This window comes from Acanthopagrus latus, chromosome 18 (genome assembly GCF_904848185.1).
Source record: "Acanthopagrus latus isolate v.2019 chromosome 18, fAcaLat1.1, whole genome shotgun sequence".
NCBI lineage: Eukaryota > Metazoa > Chordata > Actinopteri > Spariformes > Sparidae > Acanthopagrus > Acanthopagrus latus.
In genome coordinates this window covers 15,540,868-15,568,418 of record NC_051056.1, presented here as the reverse complement: position 1 = coordinate 15,568,418, position 27,551 = coordinate 15,540,868, and the positions used below count along the sequence as shown (strand labels likewise).

At 44.5% G+C, this 27,551-nt stretch overlaps 1 protein-coding gene across 2 annotated transcripts in view; it reads left to right on the top strand.

Annotated features, from left to right (window-relative positions):
* Positions 1-27,551, top strand: part of ppp2r2ba (protein phosphatase 2, regulatory subunit B, beta a) — a 46,705-nt gene that overhangs the window by 5,901 nt on the left and 13,253 nt on the right. Inside the window, exon 1 of one of the 2 annotated variants that reach the window (XM_037076534.1) lies at positions 19,379-20,227. The exons of the other annotated variant lie outside the window; for it this stretch is intronic. Coding sequence (XP_036932429.1) covers positions 20,158-20,227 — 70 coding nt within the window. The 5' untranslated portion in view covers positions 19,379-20,157. Of the gene's footprint in view, positions 1-19,378; positions 20,228-27,551 lie in introns of those variants that run through there. 2 annotated transcript variants of the gene reach the window in all.

The window sequence follows — 27,551 nt, the reverse complement described above, 5'->3', positions numbered from 1 at the left end:
TTCAGAGGGGAGGGTGCTAAAAAGGAAACCAGAGAGAAGGAGGGAAGTGAGAGAACCACTTGTCAGTCCACTCTAGTTTAGTCCTCTCTGTTCACGAGCAGCTATTCTTTATACTTTATCACTCTGACCAGAAGTGGGAGATGTTGAGAAAGAGGAATGTCCTTAAAGGAGTAGCCCACTCTTGTGATTGTATCGCACTCCAATAATAAAGTTGATGGGGCTAATAAAGCTGCAGCAGAGATGTCCTGACTTGTAGTGTCTTGTGTGGGCCGAGCACTGGACCCTTACATTTCCCAAAATGCACCTGAATAGCCCCTTTTTTTGTTGGACCCTTGCCTGATATATGTTATCCTTTAATGAACATGGCATAAGTTTTCCTACACAGGTTTTCTGTCATGAAGTTTGTTCTACGCCCAGGCAGAGACAACTCTGATGACATCACTATGACAACATTTATGACTTGCAGCTTCCCGTGGAGCCTTAAAAACGCATTATAGCACTTTCTTCACATATGACCTGTAAACACACTTAAATGTGTAGAAATGGTAGAGTTACCCTTTGAGAAAGACAAAAGACAGGCTGAATAGTGCTCCTCAAGACAAGTCAACTGAACTTGATGTGTCGAGGGGAATCACCAGACAAGCTCATGTGTCAGTTAACATCTGCTCTGCTAAGGTGCCCTCGAGCAAGACATTTTTTAAATGCCTGCTGGCTTCAGGTTCTCTTGTGTAGTTGTGAGAGAGGAGAATTTTCCTTCATGGAAACGATTTGGAATGACAAGACGAGCTGTTTGTTTCTCTTCCGGTAAAGGTTTGTTTGAAGTAGCTTTATTTTTATATTTATTTATTAACTGGCATTTCTTGTTTGTTTTTTTCCCTTTGGTAAAATCTATTTCTGTTCGCAGGGATGGAGACACAGAAATCACGTCGGTTGCTCTGAACGCTTTCATATGCAACGCCAGCTCCAAAGAGCTCCTCGTGTAAAACATAAATAAAACAAAATGTGATCATTTGGTAATATTTTTCGACCTATACACGATTGAAAACTGTACAAAGACGACTTCAAAGACTGTTGATAAACCTGTGTGGGCATTGTAATCTCGCCCCTGCCTCCGTTGGCCCGGGTGTCTGTGTGATGAGACCTTGGCATTGTGGTAAAGCGCCTCGCAGGTACGTGAAAAGCAGTGGCTGGCAACAACATGTGTATTACATCAGACATCTGCAGTACATGGTCTGCAATACAGTGTGTACCCTCCTGAGGCTAACAGTTAGCAGTGACAGCGAGTGTAATAGGACCTGACCGCTCTGAAATGGCGAGAGAAATGCAAATGAAATGTCACATTTGTAGACGTCTTAGGATGAAGTATGGTTAGATCAGATACTTCCAGTCCTCACACATAATACAATAATAAAACAAGTTATACAGTGTAAACAAAATCAACACTGTATATATTAAGTAGTGACTGAACGGCAATTTTTTCTGGTAATGTGCTGCCCCACTGTTCGAAATTCGAAAAGGTGGCCAATTTTAGAAATACTTCCTTTGTGCAGTAAACTTTCAAATACCTAGCAGATCGTATTTGCTTTCCTGTAATGGAAAAAACAGGCTTTTGTTCGAATGATCAGATTTCGTAGCAGGAGAATTGAGAAACAGTAGATCAGTGTGATCGTAATAACCAGCCTCATTAATAATACACATGGCTCATTTTGGAGTACGACTATTGAATTCATAGTCGTTGTAAGGTTTAAATGACCCCCACAATTCCATCACTTTTCCTGCTGAAATGAAGGGAATGAATGGCTGCCTGGAAGGAACGAAGGCAGGAAGTCAACAGAAAAGACGGTACGACAATATAAACGATAGGTGACGGGTACTTTAAGGGATAAAACATGTCCTTTGAATCCGTCTAGGTGGATCTGTGGGAACTGAAATGAACACGGTGAGACGAAAACATCGGCTTCTTTTTCTCACACGGCTCTCATCCGCAGTCTCGCTTCACCACAAACACTTCCCGCCAGGTCTCCACAGTGAGTCGACATGAAAAACACGGAAAAGAAGCGAGCAATTACAGTACTGCTGAAACTCCCTTCACTCCTCCAGCCTCACAGGAGGTAGCGTGTTATTACAGCAAACACTGTGACGCAGGTCTCGTTCTCGCCTTACTTTATTGCTGTTTCACAATGTGTAGAACAAGCGCTAATGTTTCACCTCTGGCCTGTGACTAGGCGGTGAGTCCCAGTGTCGGAGCACCTTGTGTTACACAGCATCGACTGCCCCTGTTGGGAGCTATAGAGCCAGACAAAGAGGCTCCTTATCGAGCCGGACTGCGGGGCCTTTGCTCCTGCTGGCAGGCTCCAGCACAGAGACAGAGGCTGCTATTGGGATTGAGGTATATATATAGAACATCAGGATGGGCTTCCTCTTTCTCTGCCTCTCCCTCTCCGCCCATCTGTCTCTGTGGCTTTATAAAGGGTCCTCATGGGTTGAGTGAGACAGGTTTTGCACTGCTGCAGTAACATCTATTCATTAAATCCTGATGTATGGCGAAGTTTGTGCATCTTATGTCATTAATGTAGCATTGAAATATACAGTAACTGACTTGAACAGCATTACGGTGTCATTTTATTTTTAGACGTAGTGAAACACCATTTGTTTAGAGACGGAGTGGCTTTATGACTCTCATCCCATATTAATCTCAATCCTTTTTACTTGCCCTTCATCCTGAGGTAAGACAAACCCAGTCTGAGAGATGAGAAGTGCTCAGCGTGCCCAGGTGAAAAGCTTTTTTTTTCTCCCTTGTTTGCATCACAGCCTTTTTAAGTTGTATGAGTTTAGGAGAATAGACTTGCTTGGATGAAACATTAATGAGGCTGTGCAGCTGCTGAGAAGAGGATTTACAGTTGATAAGAAGAACAAACGGCACTGGAGACGATAAAACAAAGTGTTAGAGCGAAATGTCACATTTTTTAAACAATGCAACAGAAAGAAAGGATATCTGGTTTTGCAGGTTTAGGTAAATGTATTTGAATTAACATGTGTACTCGGGGAACGTACTATAAACAGAAGGGCCCTGTAGAGCAGTGTTTACCAGCCAGTGGCACTTGCACCCCAGGGCGTACTTCTAAAGTTGCCATGGGGTACAAAAACAGAGCGTGTGGTAGCTCAGCTATTTTGGTTAAAAGACAAAAAAAAAAGAAAGAAAAGAAATTCTGATCCAGCCACAGCAGGCAGCTCAAAAAACAAAGCTACCTGCCCATGAGGGACAAAGTTAGCGTCTAGCTGATGAACATAGTGAAGTGTTCAGCAGCTAAACAGCCAAATACGCCCTCCAGGAATCAGTGAAGACCAAGAAGAGCTGTAAGGATGCTGGACTTGCCAGGTGGCCAGAAACATGACGCCAAATGAATGCTAATGCGCTCCGTGTCAGATGGGATGTGTAAATAACTGTCTGTTAACAAGATCATCATGTTGTTTGCTCGCAGCCTGTCTCAGCTGTCACCATCAGTTACTGCAGGTTTAAATAACGTGCAATCTAAAATCAATTCAAGTGAGAATGGCAGTCAGTAGAGTGCATAACTCCACCAAGGCTCAAAAGTCCACTTTAATTAAACTAACCAAATCCAATATCAAATACAATAGTTAAATCCACTAGACATCAAATTGTACTCACTCATGGATACCAGCAAGAGTCGACAAGCATCATGCATTACTTTCCTGAGAAGTTAACAAAATCTCACATTGTTAAAGAAAATTTGAATAAAAATTCCTGGATCTTTATCTTGATTCAGATCCACACCAGAAGTTAATGGGGTCTATTCATGGCCGAGACCCATCCACCATCCAAGTCTCTTAGAAATGCGTTCAGAAGTTTTTGTGTAATCCTGCTGACAATACAGTCAGCTAACGAACAAACAGACACGGGCGAAAACATAAGCTCCTTGGTGGAGGTAAGAGCACATTTGGAGCATGTGATGTGTTTTGTTGTTTCAGCAGCACTTAAGCTTATTTAACATGGCTATGGGTGCACATGAGGCAAAAACAGGTTGAATACCACCAGCATATGTCTTTATCTCATGGGAAAATAAAAGTAAATGAGAGATGTGGGGGCATTGACAGAGTGGTCCCATGACACTCTTTGGGTGTGAAAAAGACTGAGTAACACTTCCCTCCATAAGTGAGAAATGTAGTTACACTGGGCAGGTCCCTGATGTAAAGCTTGTGTAAATGTAATGCGCAGGATGCGTGGTGTGCCTGACGGAGAACATGCACGTTCAGCTGACGTTCATTGGATATAAATATGTTAAAGGGGCTCTAGATAGTTTAAATTCACACTCAAGATTTTCTCAAAGGACAATAAGGTCCCCAGAACACGGTTTGAAGCTAAAAAAAGGTGGCAGGGTCCGCCAAATATAGACAAAGTAAAACAGAATTGAAGCTGTGTTGTCCTTTAAAGTCAGTTTGTTTATTCGGTTTATTTAGGCATAACAACTCAGTCAATGAAGATCTTTCTCTTCTGATTGCTTTCCAAAAAAAAACTACATAGTGCACCTTTAATAAGATCTAAATATTAGAGACTGAAAGGCGGGAGAGCTTGAGGCCCCAGGTGTTGCTTCCCCTGGTCTGACTGACATTAATGTTCAACCAGGGAGGGAGAGGGTGTCCAGGGTTCACAAGAGCCCTTAGACAGATGACATACATCCTGACTTAAGTCCTGCAGGACTAACACAGGAGGTGTTTTTAATTTAATTTCCTCCGCTGGTGTCGCTCCCATCCTGCTCTGTAAGGTAATAAAAGCAAGGCACACACATCCCAATAATTACGCACATATACTATAGCCCAACTGAAATGCTCCAGGAAGTCCAGGGCTGTGATTAAAAGTGAGATATAACAGTTCCAGGGCGCTCTCGGGACGGCATATAGGAGCAGATTTACAGGGCCGGAGTCACTGCCGGGGGTTTATCTCTATAGAAACCCGACCGTACCCACAGGAGCAATGGCTGCCATCCAGCTAGGTCTCGCTCGAGGTTCCCTTTTATAGTTCCCCTCATACTCACTCAGATATCCCTCTGAAAATAGCTTTGTACTGTGGCTGCAGAGTCATCACGGTCCCGTTCGTACAGAATAAACCTGAGTAACGCTAATCAATACGTAGAGAAGGGATCAAACCAAAACACAGACGGGAGCAGAGCCGGGCTATAGATAGAAAGCAGCCTGTTGTGTTTTCAGTCTGTCAGCACCACGGACAGAGTACAGTGGTCACGAGAGAGAGAGAGAGAGAGAGAGAGAGAGAGAGAGAGAGAGAGAGATGCTACGTAGCTCCTCCAGCCACAGTGTACTGAAGGCTTTCACTGTTCCGTCTGAATGGTGTTCTACGCATACGACATGGCACCGGATAAATAATGTAGCCTAATGCTGCTGTGAGAGGCAGCAGACAGCAGCAGTACATGAAGTACCAGTCTGTCTCTCCTGTCGCCGTCTCTTGTTCACTTTCTCTGCACAAACACACACACACACACACACGCACAAATTACAAAGGTACAAAACACACAACTCTCTGAATGGATGGGTGACACACGATGTCACATGATGAGTCATAAATCAGCAAAGCTATTCTCTCCCGGTGTCTCCGTCTGCCTCGGTTCTCTTTATATTTTATGTGCGCATCTCTACTCTAAGACTTCTGACATCAACAATTGTGATAACAGCATCTGTGTGCAGCATTTATCATGAGTCACACTGTGGGAGCATTCATACCGTCTGCGTGTGAGACAGACCTTATTTATAGCTGTTATTGTTGTGCAGGAGAGGATGCTGCTGGAGTTTCCCCCCACTGTGTGAACCTTCTTAGCCATCAGCTGGTAATAATGTGTGTCATCATGCAGCTTCATATCAGTAGCCACACCGTTATTTCACCACACGTTACACACAAATACAGATCATTCTTCTGTTATACCTAAGCTTCGATGTCGGCCTGTTCTCTCAAGTATTATTGACTGCAAAGCTTCTCCCAGGCTGTCTGTATCTCCTATGTTGGGAGTGGGAGGTGGGAGGTTAAGTAGCTTTTTCATGGATGGCCAAATGAGGTTGTGTTTGAAGGTGGGACATCAGGGATATAATTGGCTGTTTTTGACTGCTTTTGATTTTACCATTATGTTTCACCTTAAAAACTATTTACCCTAAGTCTGGTTTTGAACCTGCTGGTGCGTCCGTCGACTCGGGAGGTGGGCCGTGTGGGGGCGGGCTAGCAGCTAGCTACACACGAACATCCACAGATTCCAATTCCACTTTGTTGTCCACGCGTATCCGGATCTCCTCACACCGGAACAGACTCGGTCTGGACTCTTTTAGTCTCATTAATCTTCAAAAGTCAGTTTAGATGCACAGAACGGGACCGAACCGCCAGCAAAATCCTGGTCCAGCTCGCGCCGCTGCAGGTATAAATCCGCTTGTTTCTTAAGGTATGTCGTGGAAGTGAGCTCTGTAGTGATTGGCTCTGGTGCGCACGTGACTATAGTGGTTCCGGTGGCTCCGGTGGACAATGCTCGCAAAATTCGAAAAGCATTTATGAAGTAATTTATTAACGGTATCGCTGTAGTCCAAACAAATCCGACGTTGCACACCCTTGAACCACGCAGCAGCCATATTGAAGCTCTCAGGTCAGTCTGATCCTGATCCGCAGAAATATTTGAGGAACACATACATGCACACACACACACACACACACACACACAGATTCCTTGCTTTTATAGAGAGATGAAATGATTCTGTTGCTTCTTATCTAAAACCGTTCCAATCGTATTACGTTGTAGAGCGAGGAGTGAGAGAAATGGCAGCCATCTGATACAGTATCTGCTTAACTTGCAAAATCCATCGTAGTGCATATATAATGCTGCGTATATGATCCAGAGTTATGCAAATTAACCTGACAATCATGCGTCATAGACTTTGAGTGCACGCTCCTTTTCTTCGGGAGACGAGGAATATTTAACCTCGGTTAGAATTTCCCCCATTTGCAGGACACTTTTTTTTTTTGGTGAAGAGCCCTTGTTGACCCTTTGTCCCGCTAGAACTTAACCAGATTTTGAAATCCCACCACCTGACACTGTTATCATACTCTGGCTTCACCCTGCGTCTCGTCCAGTGGGATTACACAGACGTGACTGAGCGAGCCTCTGCGGGATCAGCGCCGGTTATCTCATTTGCTCGACATATTCACAGGCAGGCACAAGAGACAGAGACTCCCGGAGTGATTTCAGTCAGAGGACCAAGGACTGCAAGAGGAAAGAAAAAAAAGGCTGATTCTGTCACATAGCATCATATATACAATCTAAAAGGGTGAACATAGGAAACCAGCTCATGTGAAATAGTGTCCAGAGCATCATTATCCTTTTCCATCAACCTTAAACATCCATTAACACACATATTTGGGATGAAATAATGAGGTGTGAATTAAGAGTGTTCGATTGTGCACAGCAAAAATATGACTGGATTTACGTTCTCTCTAGTGCACTGTTTTAATTTTCAACCCTCCGTTAACCTTTAAATAAATGACTTTGCCGTCCTCTCCAAGGGTAGTAGTCTCTCTTCAACTTGTACATCAATAAGTAGAGATTTGTTCCCAATCTGTTATGTAAAATGAGCTTTGTTCGGTTTGTTCTCAGCCTCGGCTCTCAGTGATTAGCTCACATCGATCTGACCAAATGGCTCTGTGACCCACCTCGCATATAATGTGCTTAGAGGCCTGGTGTGCGGCAAAGTATTAAAGTTCCCACCAGCAGCCAATTTAAAACCTGTAAATGACTCGCAGTAAATGTTTTCTTTTCTCGTGTGTGTGATGACCTGCACATGCATTGCCGCGTACCAGGCTGTTTTTGTTTTTTTGTTTTTTTTGTAGTCAACACTCACTGAAATAAAGAAGCTCGGGAGAGCAGCAGCATTACGGTGATTTAGTCAGCTGCAGACAGTGGGGTGTATTTCATTGAGCCCATCTGGCCTGTTTGAAAGTGTTGCTGAGTCTAAGAGAGGCGATCAGGCGGTGGAACAGAGAGGGTGATGGATGGGGTGATGTATGCGGAGGGGGGAAGATGAGAGTGCAGATATGCTGGATGGTGTTGGGGGGTATTAAAAAAAGGAGCTCTTTTCCGGCAGAGTTGAATCTCAGGCTTGGCCGTGGCACACTGCTCTGCCTGTTTTCATACCAAGCACTCGGCTCTGGCTCCTCACCAGCTTCAAAGCGACCAATAGCCCTGAACCCACCCGCTCGCTCTCTTTCTCCCGCTGACGTTTTGGCTCACCCCCGTCTTCCCCCTCTTCATCTTTTCTGACTCTCATTCACCGACTCCTTCCTTTGGCTCCCTCCCTCTGATTTTCCCTACCTTCGCTCTCTTTCTCCACCCCTGTCGGGCCTTTTCTCTGGCCTTCCGGTTGTACAGAGGGGTGTGGGATCGGGCCAGGGGCTCCAGGTTGCCATAGTGACACTTTGTGTCGTTGATGTCATTAGTATTGACGGTGTGTGGCGAGGCCAAGCTGTCCTGGCACAGGGGCTGTTTACTGTTTACCCCAAACTTAAACCATTCACTGAATGAGTGTGTGCATCTGCGTGTGTGTGTGTGTGTGCGTGACATCACGACTCTATTTCTATCTTATGGTCAGATAATGTGTGTAACAGTGAAAGAAAGAATGAGCAACAGAAAGAGGATGAGTGATGGATTTGATGATTGCCTGATGAGAAGAAGCTCTTTCCAGGAGCTGGATTTGCAGCGTGGGGAGAGTCTTGGTGAGGTGGAAGTGGCTGTTTTCATGAAGACACATCCCCTCTGTCTGCTCGCTCACTGTATGATTACTGAAGCGTGTCTGTAGAGCGGCACCCACTCTCCGTCTTGCTCTTCCCGGTTCTCCTGGCTGCTTCGCCGGGCTCGTCTGTCTGAGGAAAACGGACGTCCCCTTAGAGATATACAGTACGCGTGCATTTCATCTCCTCGCTTGTGACACCTCATGCATCTGTGGTGAATGCAGCAAATCGCAGGGCTGCACCTCCACCTCTCACAGACTGTTCAGCTCAGAGCTCACAGCCGGCAGGTTGCGGCGTCGTCTGCGTTGCCAGAGCAATTAGTTCTGCTCCGTGTCTCGGAGGCCAGAGGTGGACAAGATATGGATTCCATATTGATGCTGTCACATCACATGGAGGGAGATGCACAAACATAAATGCAGTCTTCCTCACCCCCTGGTAATCCTTCATGTATGATACTATGGCTTTGAGATTGACTGTGGATGTGGAAAAGAAGCACTTCCTGCATTGATTGAAATGCGAACTGAGTCTCGTCCTTACACAGAGCTAGAAATAGTTTATTTTTAGGGTCATTTGATTAGAGTCCAACCAATACCCGAGAGCAGATACTGCAGATCACAGATGAATCAGTGTTTATTTTTGCTTTTGCTTTTTTTCATACTTTAAAGGAACAGACCACCCAAAATAAAAATTCAAAAATTCTGTTTTTTTTTTTTTTTTTGGAGCCATTTTGTAATTTTTTTTGTTTTTGTTTTTTTTACATTTTAAAACAAGTCCCCATCTACTTCAGCTGTACAGCTGCAACGCTGACTTTGCATCTTCATAGCAGTGAGTAGATGATGACAACATTTTTCTTTTTGGCAGACTGTATCCTTTAACCCATATTTTTTGAGCTCATGTGTCAATTATTAATTCATTTTGGGTGATTTTATGCTGTTATTAGTGAATCAGCGGTAGCGAGTTGACAGGAAATGAGCAAAGAAAGAGAGAGAACATGAAACAATGGATCCCAGGGGTTGTTCGTATAGTTCCCCCTGCTCATACTGGCCGCAAAGAGCTTCCTCACCAAGACAATGACACAATTCACGTGCGGTGCAAAAAATGTATCCCAAAGTTCAACCACAGTTGATATAAAGTGCCTGCAATTGTGCAAAGTTACAGTCTATACAGTACAAAATTCCCTCTCTGTGCTTGAGCAGAGAGTGTTTGCTTACTGAGCCATGAAAGACGGAGAGAACCACAGAGAGGGTTTTTTTTTTTTTTTAACTAAGAGACCGCAACTTTGGAAGATACCACTTGATTTGCCTAACTCAGACTTCTGAAGCCTCGTATTAGTGTCATATCAGCTGTGGATTTCTGACCACATTTATATTGTAATTGCATCAGGAAGGGATCTTCTTTACAGCGGGAACAATGACAAACAAATAAAAAAAACTCTTTCGATGTACATATGGGCATGTGAGTATTGAGGACAGGCTTGAAAGAATGCAAACACTTAAATTCCCAAGGCATGTCCATGTTGGTATCTATGTATCAGACTCAGCAGTCCAGAATCACTGAAGCTCTCCTTTGAGTTGCCTCTGATTTGATTGGTTTATTCCCTTGGGTCCAGGACTCTAAGCAGTGCATGCCTATGACCCTTAAATCTAATTTTAATTTAAATCCAACAAAGGCTGAAACCATTAGAGCTTGCACCAGATGTTGCTGCAGTTGTATGTGTGTGTGTGTGTGTCTGTGTGTTTGTGTGTGTGTGTAAACCAAAACGTTGTCCCTGATTGTGATTTTAACACCACACACACTCTCTAATGTTGATTACCATGTAATAATTTATTTGGCCACATGGCGGTGCTCTAAGATCAGCTGTAGTAATGCTGTAGGGAGGTTACACATGTCAATAAGCACAATTTCATTTATTCTAAATACATGTGTGATATCATAAGTAGATAGATATGGAGATAGAGAGAGAGAGAGATAGATAGACTACACTTTGTATGTTTTATAATGTATTAGTATGAGAAGATATTCAATCCCATTAGATATTTGGACTTTGTATTATTTCATTGTTTCTTATGACCTGTGCATCATTTTCACATTAGCAGAGGAAAGTGTTTCTGACAGACAGCCAGCGCGATAAACAGACAGATGGACGGGCCGCTTCTGCCAGCCAGTCTCCTCCAACTCTACCGTGTCAGAAATGGCAGAGTCCCTGAAGCTACTTTGCAACAGAGATTCCTCCTGCCAGATCAATACACTGAGCCATAAGAATTAAGCCCCGTTCAAATGAGAACCCGGCTCGACATTTTTCCATTAAAACAAGTGGCATGAATTTTATCACCGCAGCGGTAGGGCCTGATCCTACCTTAAGCTCGCCTTCAAATGTGTGTTTTTGTGTGTGTAGTTGATAGAAGAGCGTGGATGGACAGCTTGCCACCCTGTGGGCACCAGGACTACAGTCTATCCGTGATCCACGCTGGCAGCTGCTCTGCCAAATGGGATTTTCCTGGAGATTACAGCCTCTAAGTGTGACACGCTCGCATGTGTTTGTCTTTGTTGTTGACGGAGTGCGTGAGAGGACTATTTGTAATAAAGCCGTGTGGGTTGTTTTGTTTTTTGTTTTTTTTTCTGTCTGTGTGTTTAAGCGTGTGTGTGGGGGTCTTGAGCCGAGGTGCATAGAGAACATGTTCTGTTGTCACTTGGGGCTGGTTGGAACATGACTGAACTCTCTCTGGCAAGCTGTGGGAAGGAGAAGGGAGGGGACGTGCTCAGATGTGGGGTCAGGCTGATTCCACACGCCTAATGGTCTTATGAGAAACATAAACCCTTGTTGAATGGACCTTATTTATCTTGGAAAGCAGCATGAGCCGATGGACACGGTGATTTTACTATATGTCAACTGTTCAATGTTAAAGGGTTTTGTTGTGTTACTTATGATATCGAAGAGGGCTGCAACAATTACTGAGTCATGATCGCATTTCTGATCAACTGTTTGGTCTAAAAAAAGATTGTTTATTTCACCAGAGACCAGAGCAAAGATCTTTACTTTGTCTCGCTGTGTCTAATATCATCATTCTCAACTGTATTTTCATCATGAAGTACGGTGTCACTGAAGGTCAAAACAACAATAATAAAAACATACATACCATTTTACAAAAGACAGCATTTCACAAAACATAACAACTTTCAGGGGCAGCGTATAGGAGACTGTGAAAACCAGTAAACATTTCAGTGCTGTGGCTCTAAAGATGACAAAGGTGATCAGTTTCCACTGATTTGCTCCAGACTGATACAGCTCAACAACCACTGGAAAGACTGCCTTGAAATTTGGCACAGATATTCATGGTTACAAAATGATGAATCCAGGGATTCTTATTGTTGTCCTGACTTCCATCTAGCGCCACCTGCAGATCAAAGTTTTCACTTATGCAGCGAAATATCTTAATGACTGCTTCATGAGTTGGCACAAAATGTGGAGCAAACATTCACAGCCCCCAGAGGTTGACGCTTAGAGATTTTGTTGATCGGTACATACATTTATGCCCCCTTCAGGATGATCTGTAGCAGCCTTTCACTTTTCCTCTACTGCCATCATCAGGTTATAACTTTGACTTCTCCAGTGTTTACATCAACTTCCGAGTAGAAAACTGCTTCCTCATATGTTAGATTACTTTCAATATAATTGTATTTTTGAAAGATGCTATATGGAAGTGTACATATGTAATTAATCCAAAATGTATGTTTGTCATGTCTCATTAGTAATAAAACTTTTGACAGCGTTACATTGGAGACATAATTTACCATATGCCACAGACCAAAGACAATTACATCTTGAGTTTACCCCAAACTAGCACTTAGTCTGAGATGTGCTTTTGTGTAGATATCAAAGACACTCGCAAAGAAACACTGTTCATGAAGTAAGAAATGAGATCCAGAAATGATGCAATGTCACAATAACATGACCAATACTTTGGTTTAAGACTATATACCTGCAAAACTAATGCAAGCTGTGTTGTAGTGTAATGCTAATTAACAAATGTTAGCATGCAAAGACGCTGAATCAAAGTGGTGAACATGGTAAACATAATTTCCGTTAAACATCAGCACTTTGGGTGTAATTTTGAGGATGTTAGCATGTTGATGTTAGCATTTAGCTCAAATACAGCACCACAGAGCTGCTGGAAGGTTTTTAGACTTACTTTCTGTGCCAGAAATATCACTTAAAGGAGCTCTGTGGTACTTCTGTGTTGTGCTGGAAGCCGCTTGTTTATTTATATTAGCAGACTCCATTTTCTAAGGTAACGTTAGCTGCTCTTGCTAGTAGAGCGGAGAGAGGCCCTGAGACGAGACACTCGAGAGCATGATTAAAATCGCGTCCTTTATATTGTCATTGAAAATCTGACCAGAATCCTTCACAAAGAAATCCAGCAGCATGAAACAACAGGGAAGAGATGGGAAGGGCTCACTTTTCATGTCACGTTACAGCTTTCACACAAATGGCCAATAAGGAAGTGATTAATACATGTACGTTTCTACACATTTTTAAATATATCCCCTTTAAACAAAAAACAAAAATCTAATATGTGGCAGGATAATACTGTAAATAATACATTTATTCTAGTATACTGTCAGGTGCCATGGAGCAACTGCAATACTTAATATTTGAATAGAAAATGTCTTAAAATTTTAAACATTTCCCTGTGCCATAACAATTAATTTGAGAGTAAATACTGGCATCTTTAAACAAAGACCATCTCAATTCTCAACAATCATCCATTGCTGAACTTATAATGTTACTTCTTGAGTTAATATTGATGATTTAGTTTAGATATTAGCTTTTGTTTGAGATAGTGCCTATAGTTGCTATCATAATATCATAGGAGTTTTCTCATTAATTCAGTAAATCATTCATTACTCTGTGAAGCAGCCCCAGCATTCGTCACTAGATGACACCATTATAACAATTTTTCCTCTCTTTTCCAGACATGAGTTCAGTTTTGAGGGTGGATTTTCCCCTTAAACCATTTCAGAGACATTTCCTGTTCCCCCCTCGGCGTCTGCTCTGTGAAGAACTGTCCACGGTGCTGAACATAAGCTGTGCATGGATCCCCGGTCATGTGTGGGGAGGTGGCTTTGTATTCACTCACTAACCTGCTTAACCTACTTTCTACTTGCCCGTCTTTCATCCGACCACAGAGAGGAAAGTGCTGTAGGATAAATATAGCATACTTATCAACACGCAGTGTTCGTCCAAGCTTTCCGAACAACAGGAATAGTGCAGTGCTTTGTTGTGCTCGTTGTGTCCTCAACCCTTAATGCCTCGCCGATCATCTCCCTAATGAAATCCAGCCTCACTCCCGAACATGAACTCCCCATGTTCGGCCCATTAACCCAACTGGTAGAAAACGTGTTGGGACGCGCTTGAACCTTTATTGAGATGAATATGACCAAAATAATGACGTTTTAAGATCTTAATTGTCCAATTACGGAGACAGCTGTTGTGCTGCATTGCAATGCCGGTTCAATTGCAGTTTCCTAGCAACCGGAGAGGTACAATGCAATGATTTTCTGTTAAGTGGCATCATTTCGTCTCAGCCAGACTCGACTCTTGTGTTCACAAAACAGGCCTGAATCTGGGACGTCTGCACGCTTCCTCACCTTTCGGTTTATGCCTCTGTCAGTTTAAAACAGTAACGCAACAGGAAAAAAAGGCCTGTTGGCGTGTGTGTCGTGTGTTTTATGGCGAGGTACCTGCTCATGGAGCCGTCCAAATGGGTCATGTGTGCTTCTGTATACCCTGGAGGCGCAGGGGAGCCTTTGAAATATCTGTGTTGCTCCAAACAAATTCCTCTCAGTTGATTAATTTTCATCCAAAATGCACCGTCCCGAGCTAATCATTGTACATGCGTTCTTTTCAATTAATTCATTATCAAGGGAGGTGGGGTGGGAGGGGGTGGGGGAGTGTTGGGGGAGGGGAAAGGAGAATCGAGGGGGGAAAACAGAAAATCCAATCCTGCTGGTCTGGAGTCTCGGAGCAATGGAGCATTAGTCTCATCCTGATGTAATTGGAATGACACCAAGAGTAAAGCCGGCTGATTTAGGGACAGCCTCTAGGCTTGATTTAATGCCCTCTACCAAAACTATGCATCCATCTTTTTATCTTTCTCTTCCTTCTCTCTCCAGGCCCGCCGTTCTCCTCCGTGTTCCTCCCCCACCCTGCCATGCGCGCTTCGTTCATTCACCAGCCGCTGTCATGTATCTCCATCTGCACTCTATTAACAGAACAGTAGCTGCACTTTATGATATTCAAAGCAACACGGTAATAAACTCCCAGCAGAGTGCATGTTTCTCAGTATTTTACTGACTTCCTTTGGCATTTACACACTTGAATGGGTGCGTTTTACTTCGGCCATGGCTGTGTTTTAACACTGAATAAATGTCTCCAGAGAAGAGTGCAAAGTAAGGGCAGACTAAGCAGGTGTATCCAGGCCAGGGTGCTTCGTCCCCGGGTTTTGCTGCCGCTCATTCCCCTGACAGATGGACTGCCGGGGCAATCCTATTACCCCCTTGTGTTTAGCTGCTCTTAATGCCAGGGTGGGTTGCATGGCTAATGGTAGACAATGAATGTGTGGAGGGAGAGTCTCATGCCGCTGAATGAGAATCCCGATTTGTTTAAGAAAAACTGTGAAAATTAAAACCGTGACGACTTTGTAGCTCAGCTTCTGTGCTTCTACAGCTCATCATATCACATGAGCTAAACCACTAAATAAGCTTTATTTTACATATTTCATCCGAAAAGTGAGTCTTGGGGCATTTAAGAGCAACTCAATCGCCAGAATAAACTTTCGCTAAGTATGTTTCTGCAGAACTTTAATTAATAATTTAATTTAATTAAATTGTTCTCATGTCACAACGCTGTGCTTATGTTCTGGTTAGGTTCAGGCACAGAAAACACTCTGTTGTAGTCAGGAAAATATCATGGTTTGGTTTAAAATGCCTGTTTTGGCTGCTACAAAAACAGCTAGAAAAATATCCAGAAGTCTCCTTAAAACATTGGCTTGTGTCGCCACAAACACGGCTGGATATTGTCCTGTGCTCTGTTGAAACACCATGGTCCCTGGTCTAAAATATCCAGTAGTTTGACCTTTACAAATGCTGAAACGGGGACACAGACTGCAGTCACCCATTTGGCAACCTCCTGTAGCTCCGTCACCATCCTGAAAAAAGTATTCAAAATAATCCTTTGACTTTGAGACAAGGGAACTGGAAGTGCACAGATGCTAACTTATTTCTGCAGCATCAACAGCACAGAAAGATTATTATATATCAATAAACATCATTTTGCAATATAAAATTAAAGATACTCTAAGAGGATTAAGGTGGAGATAGTGCCCACTCCTGTTCCCACCTGCAGATACTGTGAAACTTACTTAGAAGACATAGTGCATGTGACTTTGATTTTGATCCGAAAAAACAACACAATATTGAGCTTTTACACAAAAGCATTGCTCTTTGTTTATTTTACACTAATATTGAGAGAAAATCGTAGTCTCCACATCACAAATCAGGTGTTTTAGGGTGATCTCGGGTTTAAAGGTTGTTGATACAATTTCATGAACTGATTTCATGGAGGTGATTTTTCTTTCTCGGGAAACCAACTTAGGATTGACTCTCTGTCCACTAGTTAATTCAATTCATTGCACCATGATAAGTTTCCCCTCTTAGTAGTTGCAGTATTTATACTTTATCTGTCTCAAAATACGATTAACAAAATAGGTCTCAAACGGATTTTGTATTGATTATCTCAATATTTGTTGGATTAACTGGATGAAGGTAATCAATATCTTACTCTATTTAAACCAGACATTATCCACTGGTCAATACGCCATTGACTGCAATCTTTGAGATATGAGGGAACTGCAGTGAAGGTGAGCCATAACTGTGTCGCGCAGCTGCTGCGTCGTCAAATATCTATACTCATGTGTACATGTGTGTGCATGTATGGTGATTGGTATGCAGACAGCATCTTGGTAGCCCCACACCGGCCTCTGTAGGTCAAACAATTACCACACATCAAGGAAGGCAATTGGGCATGACTAAAATATCATTGCCATGTGATTGTGTCCCTATGTTTGGGCTGCTAGAGCCTAATTTAACCCACTTTGTCCATGCGATCGAGGAGAATTGAGGACACGCTCTCCAATTCTGGTGGGCCCCCCGAGCATTTCCTGCGAGTCTGACACGCGGCAGCTGGGCTGTAGACGCGTCGTCACTGGTCTCTTAGCCAGCCAAGTGGGAGATGGGGGGTAATGAGCGAGAGAAGCGAGGCAGCAGAGAAGAACATGTAGCTGGAGGAAGAGGAGGGAAGTGTTACAGGAGACCTATTATGCTTCCCTGTTTTTCTTTAATGTTTTATATGTTTTTGTGCATTTAAACAAAAAAAAGCTCCAGAAGCTCCTCTCTCCCACAGAAAACACTGCCCCCGAAACGCATCGTCAGTAGTCCCGCCTTTAATTCCTTGACTTTGTGACATCACACTATTTCAAGGAGTGGCATACTTGCATAGTTTTTGCCTAGCTTCTAGTTTTGATAGAACTGATATGGTACAGCTGCTCTGTTGTTGTTAATGTTGCTGGCTCAGGCGTGTGTGAGCTGACCAATCAGAGCAGAGACAGGCGCTAAAACAGAGTGTTTCAGACAGAGGGGGAACACAGAGCTGCAGTACAGGACAATATGAGAATACTGATGTGAGAACATTAAAATCTGTCAAGCTATTCTTGAAATAACACAGAATAAAACTATGAGCCCAAAAAAATGAGCATGTGTCTCCTTTAAATGAGACACAGGGTGCAGAAATGTGAGGCCTTTTGAGTTGAGGCTCTGAGAATGAGTGCGTATTGACCAGTATCACATGATTGAATCATTGGTTTCCAGTCAGTGTTGTTGCTCTTTCCACTGGAGCCACTCTGCTCTCATTTTGACTTAGCAATAGAGAGTAGATTGGCATATATGCACAGGGAGTGGGACAGAGGCAGGGAGGAGGATGGTGGATGTTATTATCGAGGCTGCATTGATCTCTAGCTCTGGCTCCAAGCAGCATTCTCCATTTATTCCTTCATTATACAGTCTAATATTTTCCTGCCTTTAACCGCCACCCCTGGCCTTCATCTGCCTGTCTCTCTGCCTCAAGACCCCCCCCCCCCCACCTCCCAACACAAATCTGACAAACCCTCTGAACCTCTCATCCAAGCAGCTTCATTCTGCTAAACCCATTGTTTTCCGCCGATTCCATTTCAATCTCATCGCGTCTCTGCTGCTCAGCTGTAACTTAGCCGAAGTCTTTGTGGAAAGAGGAACGCTGTGTGTTCCTTTTGTCCTCGCAGACCCTGTTTAAATATTGATAGAGATTGGAAGCACCGCCGACTGCTCAGTCAAGATCTGAGGGGGTCAAGGATGGCAGAGTTTCTCTGCAGAATTCATTAGGGGAGCAGAGGACTGTAAATATGGAAGCATGTGAATCGCAGGCACCTCCACCAGCCTTCATTATCCCCCTGCATGGCTAACGCCCTGTAATGTATTCCAGTGGAGATGGAGGTTGGAGGGTGATGGGGTGTAAAATGGCATGTGTAGGAAGGCCCTGTTTTGTTTTGCTTTTTTTTGCTTTTTTTTTTTTTATGTGCTATGAGCAGCATGCCCCTTCTCACAGCGAGATCCCCATTAGTACAGGGGCAGAGGATTGGATGTGCAAATGGTCCTGTGGATTAGAGAGCTAATGCATTTAGGAGAGGGGGCTCCACAATCTCTTTATTGCTGCTGCTGCTGCTGCTGCTGTTGAGGCTCGTGCAGGGGGAGATACCCAGTCCCTTTGTGGAGCCTTGAGAGATTTAGGGTAAAGTGAGTAGATAAGGGCAGGGATGCACCACAAGCACAGCGACACACACACACACACTCTGCAAAGATTATGGCTGGAGCAGCAGTTGTGTGTGTGGCGTTATTAAACTCAGCATGAAAATGAGATCTTTCCAGAAAGAGGCGCAGACAGAGGCCCTACTAATCTAATTAATCAGCGTCTGGGTTTTTTCTTTTCTTTTTCTTTTTCATTTTCTTTCCGTCCTCTTTCCACTCATCCCTCCCTCTCTATCTCTTTGTGTCCCTCTTCTGAGTCTGAACTTCACGCCCTCTCAAAGTGAAATGTGCCATGTCATGTGCCTCCTGTAACACATCCTTGCTGTATAAAGGCCCGCTTAGCCGTCTCCTCCCGGCATGAATAAGCTGCTGTCACACAGAGGCAGAGAGGGAAAAAAAAATAAAAAATCTGCACTGCAACGATGTGCAGATGCCTCTGCAGCAGGATGGAGGGATGGTGATGCAGGATCTGCCAGGCTTAAGAGGCAACCTGCTACCAGGCCATAAGGCAGCTGTCGGCTTTAGGCGCACGAAAACTCTCTTGGTGGTCATCAAGCTGTGAGAAGAAGAAGAATTAAAAAAAAAAAAAAAAAAAAAGACTCTCTTCTCTGGTGGTGGTTCGAGTGAGCGTCACATTTGCAGCTTGTGGCTTTTTTTTTTAAAGAGCCAGGCAGCATGGGAGGGGCCCAGCAGCAGTAGCAGTAGCAGCAGCAGCAGCAGTAGCAGCACAGTGGGTGAACTACAGCGCAGCTCTCCAGTCTGCGCTATCCGACCCGGCACAGTGAGTCAGCTGAGAGAAGGCGCCGGCGAATGAATGAATGACTGAATGAATGACAGAGGAGAGGAGAAGAAGAGGAGGAAAGAGCTGCAGGATTCTGGAGACAGAAAAGAAAAGAAAAAAAAAAAACCATAAGGGTGCTCCTGTGAAGTCTGACACGGGGAGCCGCCGAGGTGATCGGAGCAGGCTTGTTGACGCATAATCCCACCCGCCCCGCTGGCACTGGGAGGGGGCAAATCTCGCCTGCCTAAACTCAAATCCTCCACTAGAGATTTACGGAGTGCGCCGCTGCTGTTGCCGCTGCGGGTCGAGCCACCTCCAAGAAGACGTTTCATACATTTCTTATTTTTTACTTATTTTTTTTGACCACTTCTACAATTGCTCCGAGGCGATCGGGGACTACATTTCGACGGTTTTTTTTTTCTTGGGGAGGGGGGGTGGGGATATAATTACGCGATTCAAATCCCCACTGCGTCGCCGGGTTTCTTGGATGCGCCCTGAGGTGCGGACAGGACCTCCACCACCACCTTCCTCACCATCGCAGGTATTTAATCGCGATTTGCGTCGATTGCGCCGGAGATCTGGAGCCATGACAGGCCCCCCGCTGGTCCCACAGCCCGCCTGCTGACGGTACCGGGCATGATGGGAGCAGGTCTGCCGCTTTCAGGATCCCGAACCAGCCGATTTATCAATGGAGGAGGAGAGTGACACCCGGAAAATCAACAACAGCTTCCTTCGCGACCACAACTATGCAACCGAAGGTATTTGGAGCGATGATACTGGCGGTGGGGGGGACAGACTAGAGGGATGCTGATATCCCAACTAAAATAGGGAATATTAGCGTAAACACAGCTATAAAGCAGATACCACCTGCTACAAATGATCAGAAATCTATATGTTCTTATGTCTGGCTTCTTAGGGATGTAATCTGGCCGCCAAACAGTGCGTAAAGGTCAATTAAATCTCATTTAATCACCTCAGACACTATAAACTGCTGTAGGAGTATTAGAGGAATATTCCAGTCATTTTTTTCATAAACATGGAGCTGGTAGGTTGGGCCCCTGGTGTCAGTTAGCTGGAGATGACGATGATGATGATGATGATGATGATGATGATGATGATGAGGTGGCTTTCTCATCATGCCCTGCTATTTTAGGATCCTGACCAAGAGGACTCAGGGCTCTAATCTGTGCGGACTACACAGACTAAAGCTGTTCGGCTGCCTCGAGGTCTGGAGTCCACAGCCAAACATGTTGATGATGCAGTTAGAAAACAATGGGAGAAATGTGTTTTCATCAGTCTGCTGTTGACTTGTTGGAATAATTACACCGAGGCAGGGGAGGTGGCCTCATTTTTAAGAAGCTGAATTGAAATGTGGTTCCCTCACACACACACACACACACACACACACACACACACACACACACACACACAGCACGCATCTTTTCCTGTACAAGCTCATAACCAAACAATAGCTTTTTTTTTTCCTGCAGCACCACAGATATAAATGCTGCTCCTCTTGTGTGTGTGTGTGTGTGTGTGTGTGTGTGTGTGTGTGTGTGTGTGTGTGTCTGTGTGTGTGTGTTTCCTCCTCATTGACCACACACCAGCCTCTTGATTATCATCCTGTTTACTGTTTGAGGCTTAATAGTTCCCTCATGTTCCACCAGTCAGCTCCACCTGTCCTCCGCAAGCTGCTCAGATCATTGATCAACATAAAACATTGATTTACAGGTAGAGAAGATATCATTCATCTCATTAACCACCTCGCTCCACGTTTACTGATTACACAGATCGGTTATGAGTGTTAAACTCTTCTGATATCATTAAGATAATGAAGGCTTGAGGGGCTTTTTGTTGGAACTGATCATGTTCATTAAAAACAAGTGACGCAAAAGAGGAAACATTTAAAAATACAGATTAATACAAGATTCTGGTCAACTTTGATATTAGTAGGTGTTTCTTTCTGCCCTTTGTAACAAATGTGGATAATATCACAGTGTTCTTAGGTTATACCGCGATACATAATATACATCTTGATCTAATTATAAATGGCTACAAAATCAAACATCGTAATATATATTTGTCAAAATACCTTGATATTGTGACAACATTGTGTGTTGGCTGTCTGGAGCTACCACTGAGGACACAGATGTCATATTCTCTATATTCTTCCGGGTCTTTGATTTAATATTATAATATACATGTTTATTAACATGTATATTATAATATTAAATCAGAGACGTAGTATTAGTAAATTTCTGGGTTTCGGCCCTGTCTGTTGGTACTAAGGGTACACAAAATATTAAGGAAATGAGACTTCTGATCAATAATCATCAGTACTGTGGATATAGAGACAAGGTGGGTCAGCATTTAAAACCAGGAAAAGACTACAATAAAGCCACATCATGATATAATGGTATCCAAATCATAGGGTGATATATTGTCTCATATCACGCTAACGATATATATCGATATAAAGCACAGCCCTAGAAACAAATAGTTGATTGTTATTCACGATAACTGTGATATTAAAAGTAAAACATTGTTATTGTGTTAATAAGACTCTCGTTTATGAGTTAATCTGTTTGCCTTTTCATTTGTAATAACATGTTATTGTTCTCTGTGTACACTTTTTTTTAAATGTATGCCTACAGACTCTTGCCACATCCCTACACTCGTATTTTCAGGGTAATTTATTCGCCAAATAAACAGAGATGAAACATATGGCAAACAAAGGTAAAGATAGATTTGAGTAAAAGCTTCTTCTTTTTTCCCCAAATTTATCGCAAATATATTGTTATCGTGAACTAGCTTGGCCGGGATGATCATGTTGTGAAAACTGATATTTTGACAGCGTCTTTAATGGTTCAGTTTGTAGCACTGCTTTATTGGCACCGTGGTCAGCTTTAATAATAGTCTCTGCAGCCTGTTATTCCTTCCCATTTCACCTCCCACATACCATGAGCCTTGGAAATAGAAAATCAGACAAAGACAAACATGTTTAAACCTGAAATATGATGGAACCAGCCAGTCCAATAATGGAACGCTCAAATAGCACATCTCCACCAGATTTGCGTAGACTGGAGGGCAGACAGGTTGTTGGAGGGTATGTGTGGCTGCAGGGTGCCTCAGAGCTTCTTCAGCTCGGGTTACTGATCTCACTGCAGGTTAGAGGAGAGACAAAGTCAAGGCTTAAAATATGGCTGAGCATCATCGTTCGCTCCGCTTCTTGCATGTACAGATGATTCCCTGTCACAGCTAAACACACATTCACTGGTTCAGCACGATAGGAAGTGAAGTGGGGGTGGGAGTGGGTGTGATGGATATCTTTGTTTCATGTGTGCGCTGAGATGAAAAACAGTAGGGGAGCTTCCTCTTCGAGCTCCTCTCTCCTGTCGCACTGGTTCAGTCAGAAGAACGAGCGCGTGTAAAACGCGTCTCCTGAAAGCGAAAGCGACTGTCTGGTCCACGGCCCATCTGCTCTTTTCAGACAAGGAGTGTCTACTTTTGTTATTTTTTATGGCTCTAATTTATGACTGATCGTCACACCTCATATATCATGAATGACTGTGTGTCTCCTTGTCTTCTAAGTGCTGTGATGTCAGCTTGCCGCCAAAGATCATATGGGCTGGTGTCTGGGTCCATCAGTTCAGACCACACACACACACACACAGTCACACACATATGCACACACAGGTCCTGGGTAGGGATTCCCCTCAGGCCATGCTTGCCCACATCAGCAGGACACTTTAATGATGTCACATTTTAATGATGTCACCGGTGCTGACCTTTGGTTCACACCAATCCCACGCCTCACTGGGTCTGTGGGCGGATACATTGACGAGTGAGTGGAGCTGGTCATCCCGTAGTCGGGTATGAAAGTCTTCACATCCTAAAGGCAAAGTTTCCCGAGGCACTGTTGTCGTCTAGATGACAGAAACATTGCATTACACAGTCTGATTTGCATTCTCCGGGTGACACCTTGCTCATGGTGACAGGATGGATGGTTTTGTGTCTCACTTCTGGGATGTTACGCCCCTTCAACATGGCTCTCGGTTGATTTTCATAATCGGCACCTTGGATGGATCTGTAATGGTCGAAATTGCCAAATAGCAGAGCACCACTTCGGGGTGTAAAAATGTAAATAGCCTCCTCGCTGTGAGGCACGACCTAACCTAATGTCTGCTGCGGTATTGATTTCTGGTCCTTTACAATTTAGCCACCGGAACAATGACCTAAAGATCTATTGGTAGGACATGTAATCCCTTCCTCCTTCTCTCCCCTGCCCCCCTCTTTCCCTCATCTTCTCTCCCTCTGAAGCAAGTACAAGCTTGCATGTGATGTGACCCCTCTAGCCCCGCTGAATACTGATGCAGTCCCGTAACAGAGAGCTCACAGCCTTTATTGCGGACGCTGATGAGAGCGGAGCAGCGGCCGGTTGCCTCTGCCAAGGCAAACGGCCTGGGGCCACACTTTAGGATCCCGGCATGAAAAGACTTAGCCCACCATACCCCCAGGTTCCATCCATTATTCACTACGAAACACTCAAAAAGGCCGAACCCCGCCTTAGCACATAGTGCAAGAAAGATAATGTGTGTGTGTGTGTGTGTGTGTGTGTGTGTGTGGGGGGGGGGGGGGGGGGGGGGGGGGGGGGGGTGGAGACTGGTGCTTAATGGCAAGCTGTGAAGTTGGGGCAAGTCACACTCCTTATTCAGCAGCTGCTTTCATCCCCTGATTAGCTTCTTATTAAGTCTGCAGCTCCATGAAATTTTAATGAGAATTTATTAAAGAATACCCGTGGTGTGGCTACTGTAGCGCCATTAGAAATATATCCTGTTTCTTCGACCAGATTTAGAGGTGCTGCTGCGATACGTTCATCCGAGTCATGCGGTGGGCGGCGCACTGCCAGCCTCGCAGGCGGAGCGGAGTCTGACCTTTCAGGACTTTAGGATGGGATACATTTGTAAGTTTTGATAGCTAATTCCCGTGTCCTGTCGAGGAAGCGGCGTCGCTCTGAATCTTTCATGTTTTTGGTGATAAGGTGACTGTAGATACAGGGATTTTTTTTTTTTTACCGTCTTTGATTTACTCCAGCAGCCTTGAAAAAACAGGAAGATGAAAGGGGATTGCACCAAAGCAACACAGACAGACAGACAGATAGATGGAGAGAGAGGGAGAGACGCTTTTGTTTTGTTGCTGGATTATAATTCTATGCACCCCCCACACCCACCCTCTTGCTTCCCGAACCATCCCCCTTTCCTGCATCTTCAATTTCTAAGAGAATACCAAATAACAAGCGTCTGAAATGATCCCTCTCGGTAGGCATCTCATTGCACGAGACCAGGAATGATCTCGCCCTTCTTCACCACTTCGTCTTCTCCTTTTTACTTGTTTCGTCCTGTCCTGTCCCGTGTTGTGTCTGTAGTCAGATGTGTGCTACGGCGACGTGTTAATGAAGTGTGAGAAGGGAGGCAGTAACACGTCTCGCCCGTTTCACCCTCAGCTCCCCGGAGTGTGGGGATACAGGAAAGCGATCACACACACACACACACACACATAAAGACGAAACACACACGCACACATTCTGTCTCACTCTCGAGGGGCTGGTCCTGGAGAAACCAGGTTAATTAGCTTGTTCACTCCAGATCTTACAAAGAGTCATGCTCTTCTGATGAAGGGAGCCGCATTGTGCTCTGTTGCTTTGTGTGCTGCTAATAAAGCCTAATAAAGCCTTAATCACTATGGCCGGCTACCAAGCCACTAGGTAGCGGGGTTTATTCAAACATTTGATTGATCTCCATTGTCGCTGAAGCCATTATCAGCTGCTCATTCAGCACAGAAATGCCGCGCGGGATTTGTGATGCGCGCTCCTGAAAAACACAAGTCCAGACTGACACACATCGTCGATAGAAGGAACCAGAACGGGCCTGAATTATCCCCTCGGCCTGATCCTTTGACGCAGGCAGCTCAGCGCAAGTGCGGTAATCCTCTCCCCTCCACGTCTAACAAAGCATTTACACGACACCATGTTGCTCACGTCCCTCCCTCCACCTGGAATTACTGCACGGCACTTACGCAACTAGCTTTTCCGTGCAGTCGTTTTTTGGGCCCGTGTCTGCCTTACACAACCTCTCCGACACTACGCGATGAGGCCTCAGTTTGTTTCTGTTTTGTTTTGTTTTTTCACCAATGACAGGATTATGTGTTGTCTAGAGGTTAGCCAGGGCGCTCCTATTTCGGTCCTTGCGTGTGTCTGCGCCGTCGAGACTCGCTGTACGAGCTTTTACTGACCTACTTGAGGTGACAAACCTCCCTTTTCCCGAGCTTTCCCCTTCTCGTTTCTTTTAGTGGCCCTCTCTCTGTTCTGCGTGATAGATGATGACGTCTATAAATACATTCAATATCCCCGCTCCTGACCCTGCGTCTCTGGCTCCTCGGGCTCGGTTTTCATTCCAGAATCAATGCATATCTATGTTTCCATCCAGTTGGTTGGACTCCTGACTCCATATTGCATGCTGAATGGCAGTTATTAAGGTTCAGATTGGTCGTCAGGAACAGATAACACCCGCGCCTGTTTTATTTCAGTCACACGTACAGTTATACATACACACACACACACACACACACACACACACACACACACACACACACACACACACACACACACACACACACTCCTCATAGCAGCAGGCCAACAGGCTTGCGTGTGTTATTACCGGTGATGGATGTGTGTTATCGCGAGCATCCCCCTCTGATGCATCAAGAAGCGCTGACCTGTCTGTGTCAGACCTGGCTGGCCACAGGATTTATGGGCTTCATCTGGTTATGGTCTGCTGATGAAGCCGTGTGTGTGCGCTCGAGAAAGATAGAGAGAGAGAGAGTGTGTGTGTGTGTAAGCACACATTTGATCAGATGAATCGCCAGCCGGCTGCTAAATCCACGCCACCTTGAACCTGCTGATGCTGTTGTAATAAAAATCCTGACCCGGAAATTTAAAGCCGAGGCCACGCCCACCTGCGACTCTGCCGCTCATCGATTTGTTCCCAGTAATGACATTTTTCATCCGAAAACATTCAAATGCAATTCTGTGAGCGGCTGAGTCGTTTGACTCGTTTGGTTTGAATACATTTGCATGCAGAAAAATTCATTTAGGGACACATTCCATCATGTTCCACGGAGTTTCGGCTCCGCTGGCTCTCTCCGATTCTTCATGCAGTGAGATGATTGAAAGACGTATCCATGTGTAAACTCGTTAAATGGCATCCATCAATTACTGTTTCTCCTCAGTGGCTTAATGTGTTGATGATGAGGGGAGAGGAGAGGAGGGAGGAGAGAGAACGTATGAAGGATAAAAAAAGAGAGAGAAGAGAAAAGCTTTGATTCAAGAAAGCTGACCGCTAAGCCGATTTCATCCGATTCACACCAGTGGCTTCGACTTGATGGTGTTTGGGAAAGAAACCATTGTCTGTGTGTGTGTGTGTGTGTGTGTGCCGAGGGGGGTTGTACCACACATCTTTGCGCATACACGAGGACAATGCTTGCAGATACAGCAAGTGAGATAAGTGCCGAATGAGAGATGTGTGTGCGACAAACAATATGGCGCGTCGGCGGGGCACTCCCCGGCTGTAATTAGGTCAGAGTGTGTCTTCTCTGTGGAACATTATTAGCTTCTAGATTCAAACGTGATTAGGATTTGGCCCCACCTCCTCGCGCCATTATGAACACATGGCCGTATGAATCCCTCTGGCCTCGTCGCTGAATGAGTCGCTTCTCTTCGACAATTAAATGAAACAAGGGGAGAACACACACACACATACACACACATACGCACACATATGCATACATTCACTCGAAGACATGCCGCTTAGTCATTTCCACCGTGCACGGCAGCTTTATGTGAAGCGATGAGCCCGTCTACAGGGACTCCATTGTCTGAAGTTGTGCGCTGCATCGAACTGCACACACTCCCTCAGATGCAGTAGCAGGTTTTCACTCCATTGCAGCACTCTCTCTCTCTTTCTCTCTCTCTGTCTGCTGAATTACAGCTAGCATCAGCAACTAAGTCTGAGAGCTATTGGCACA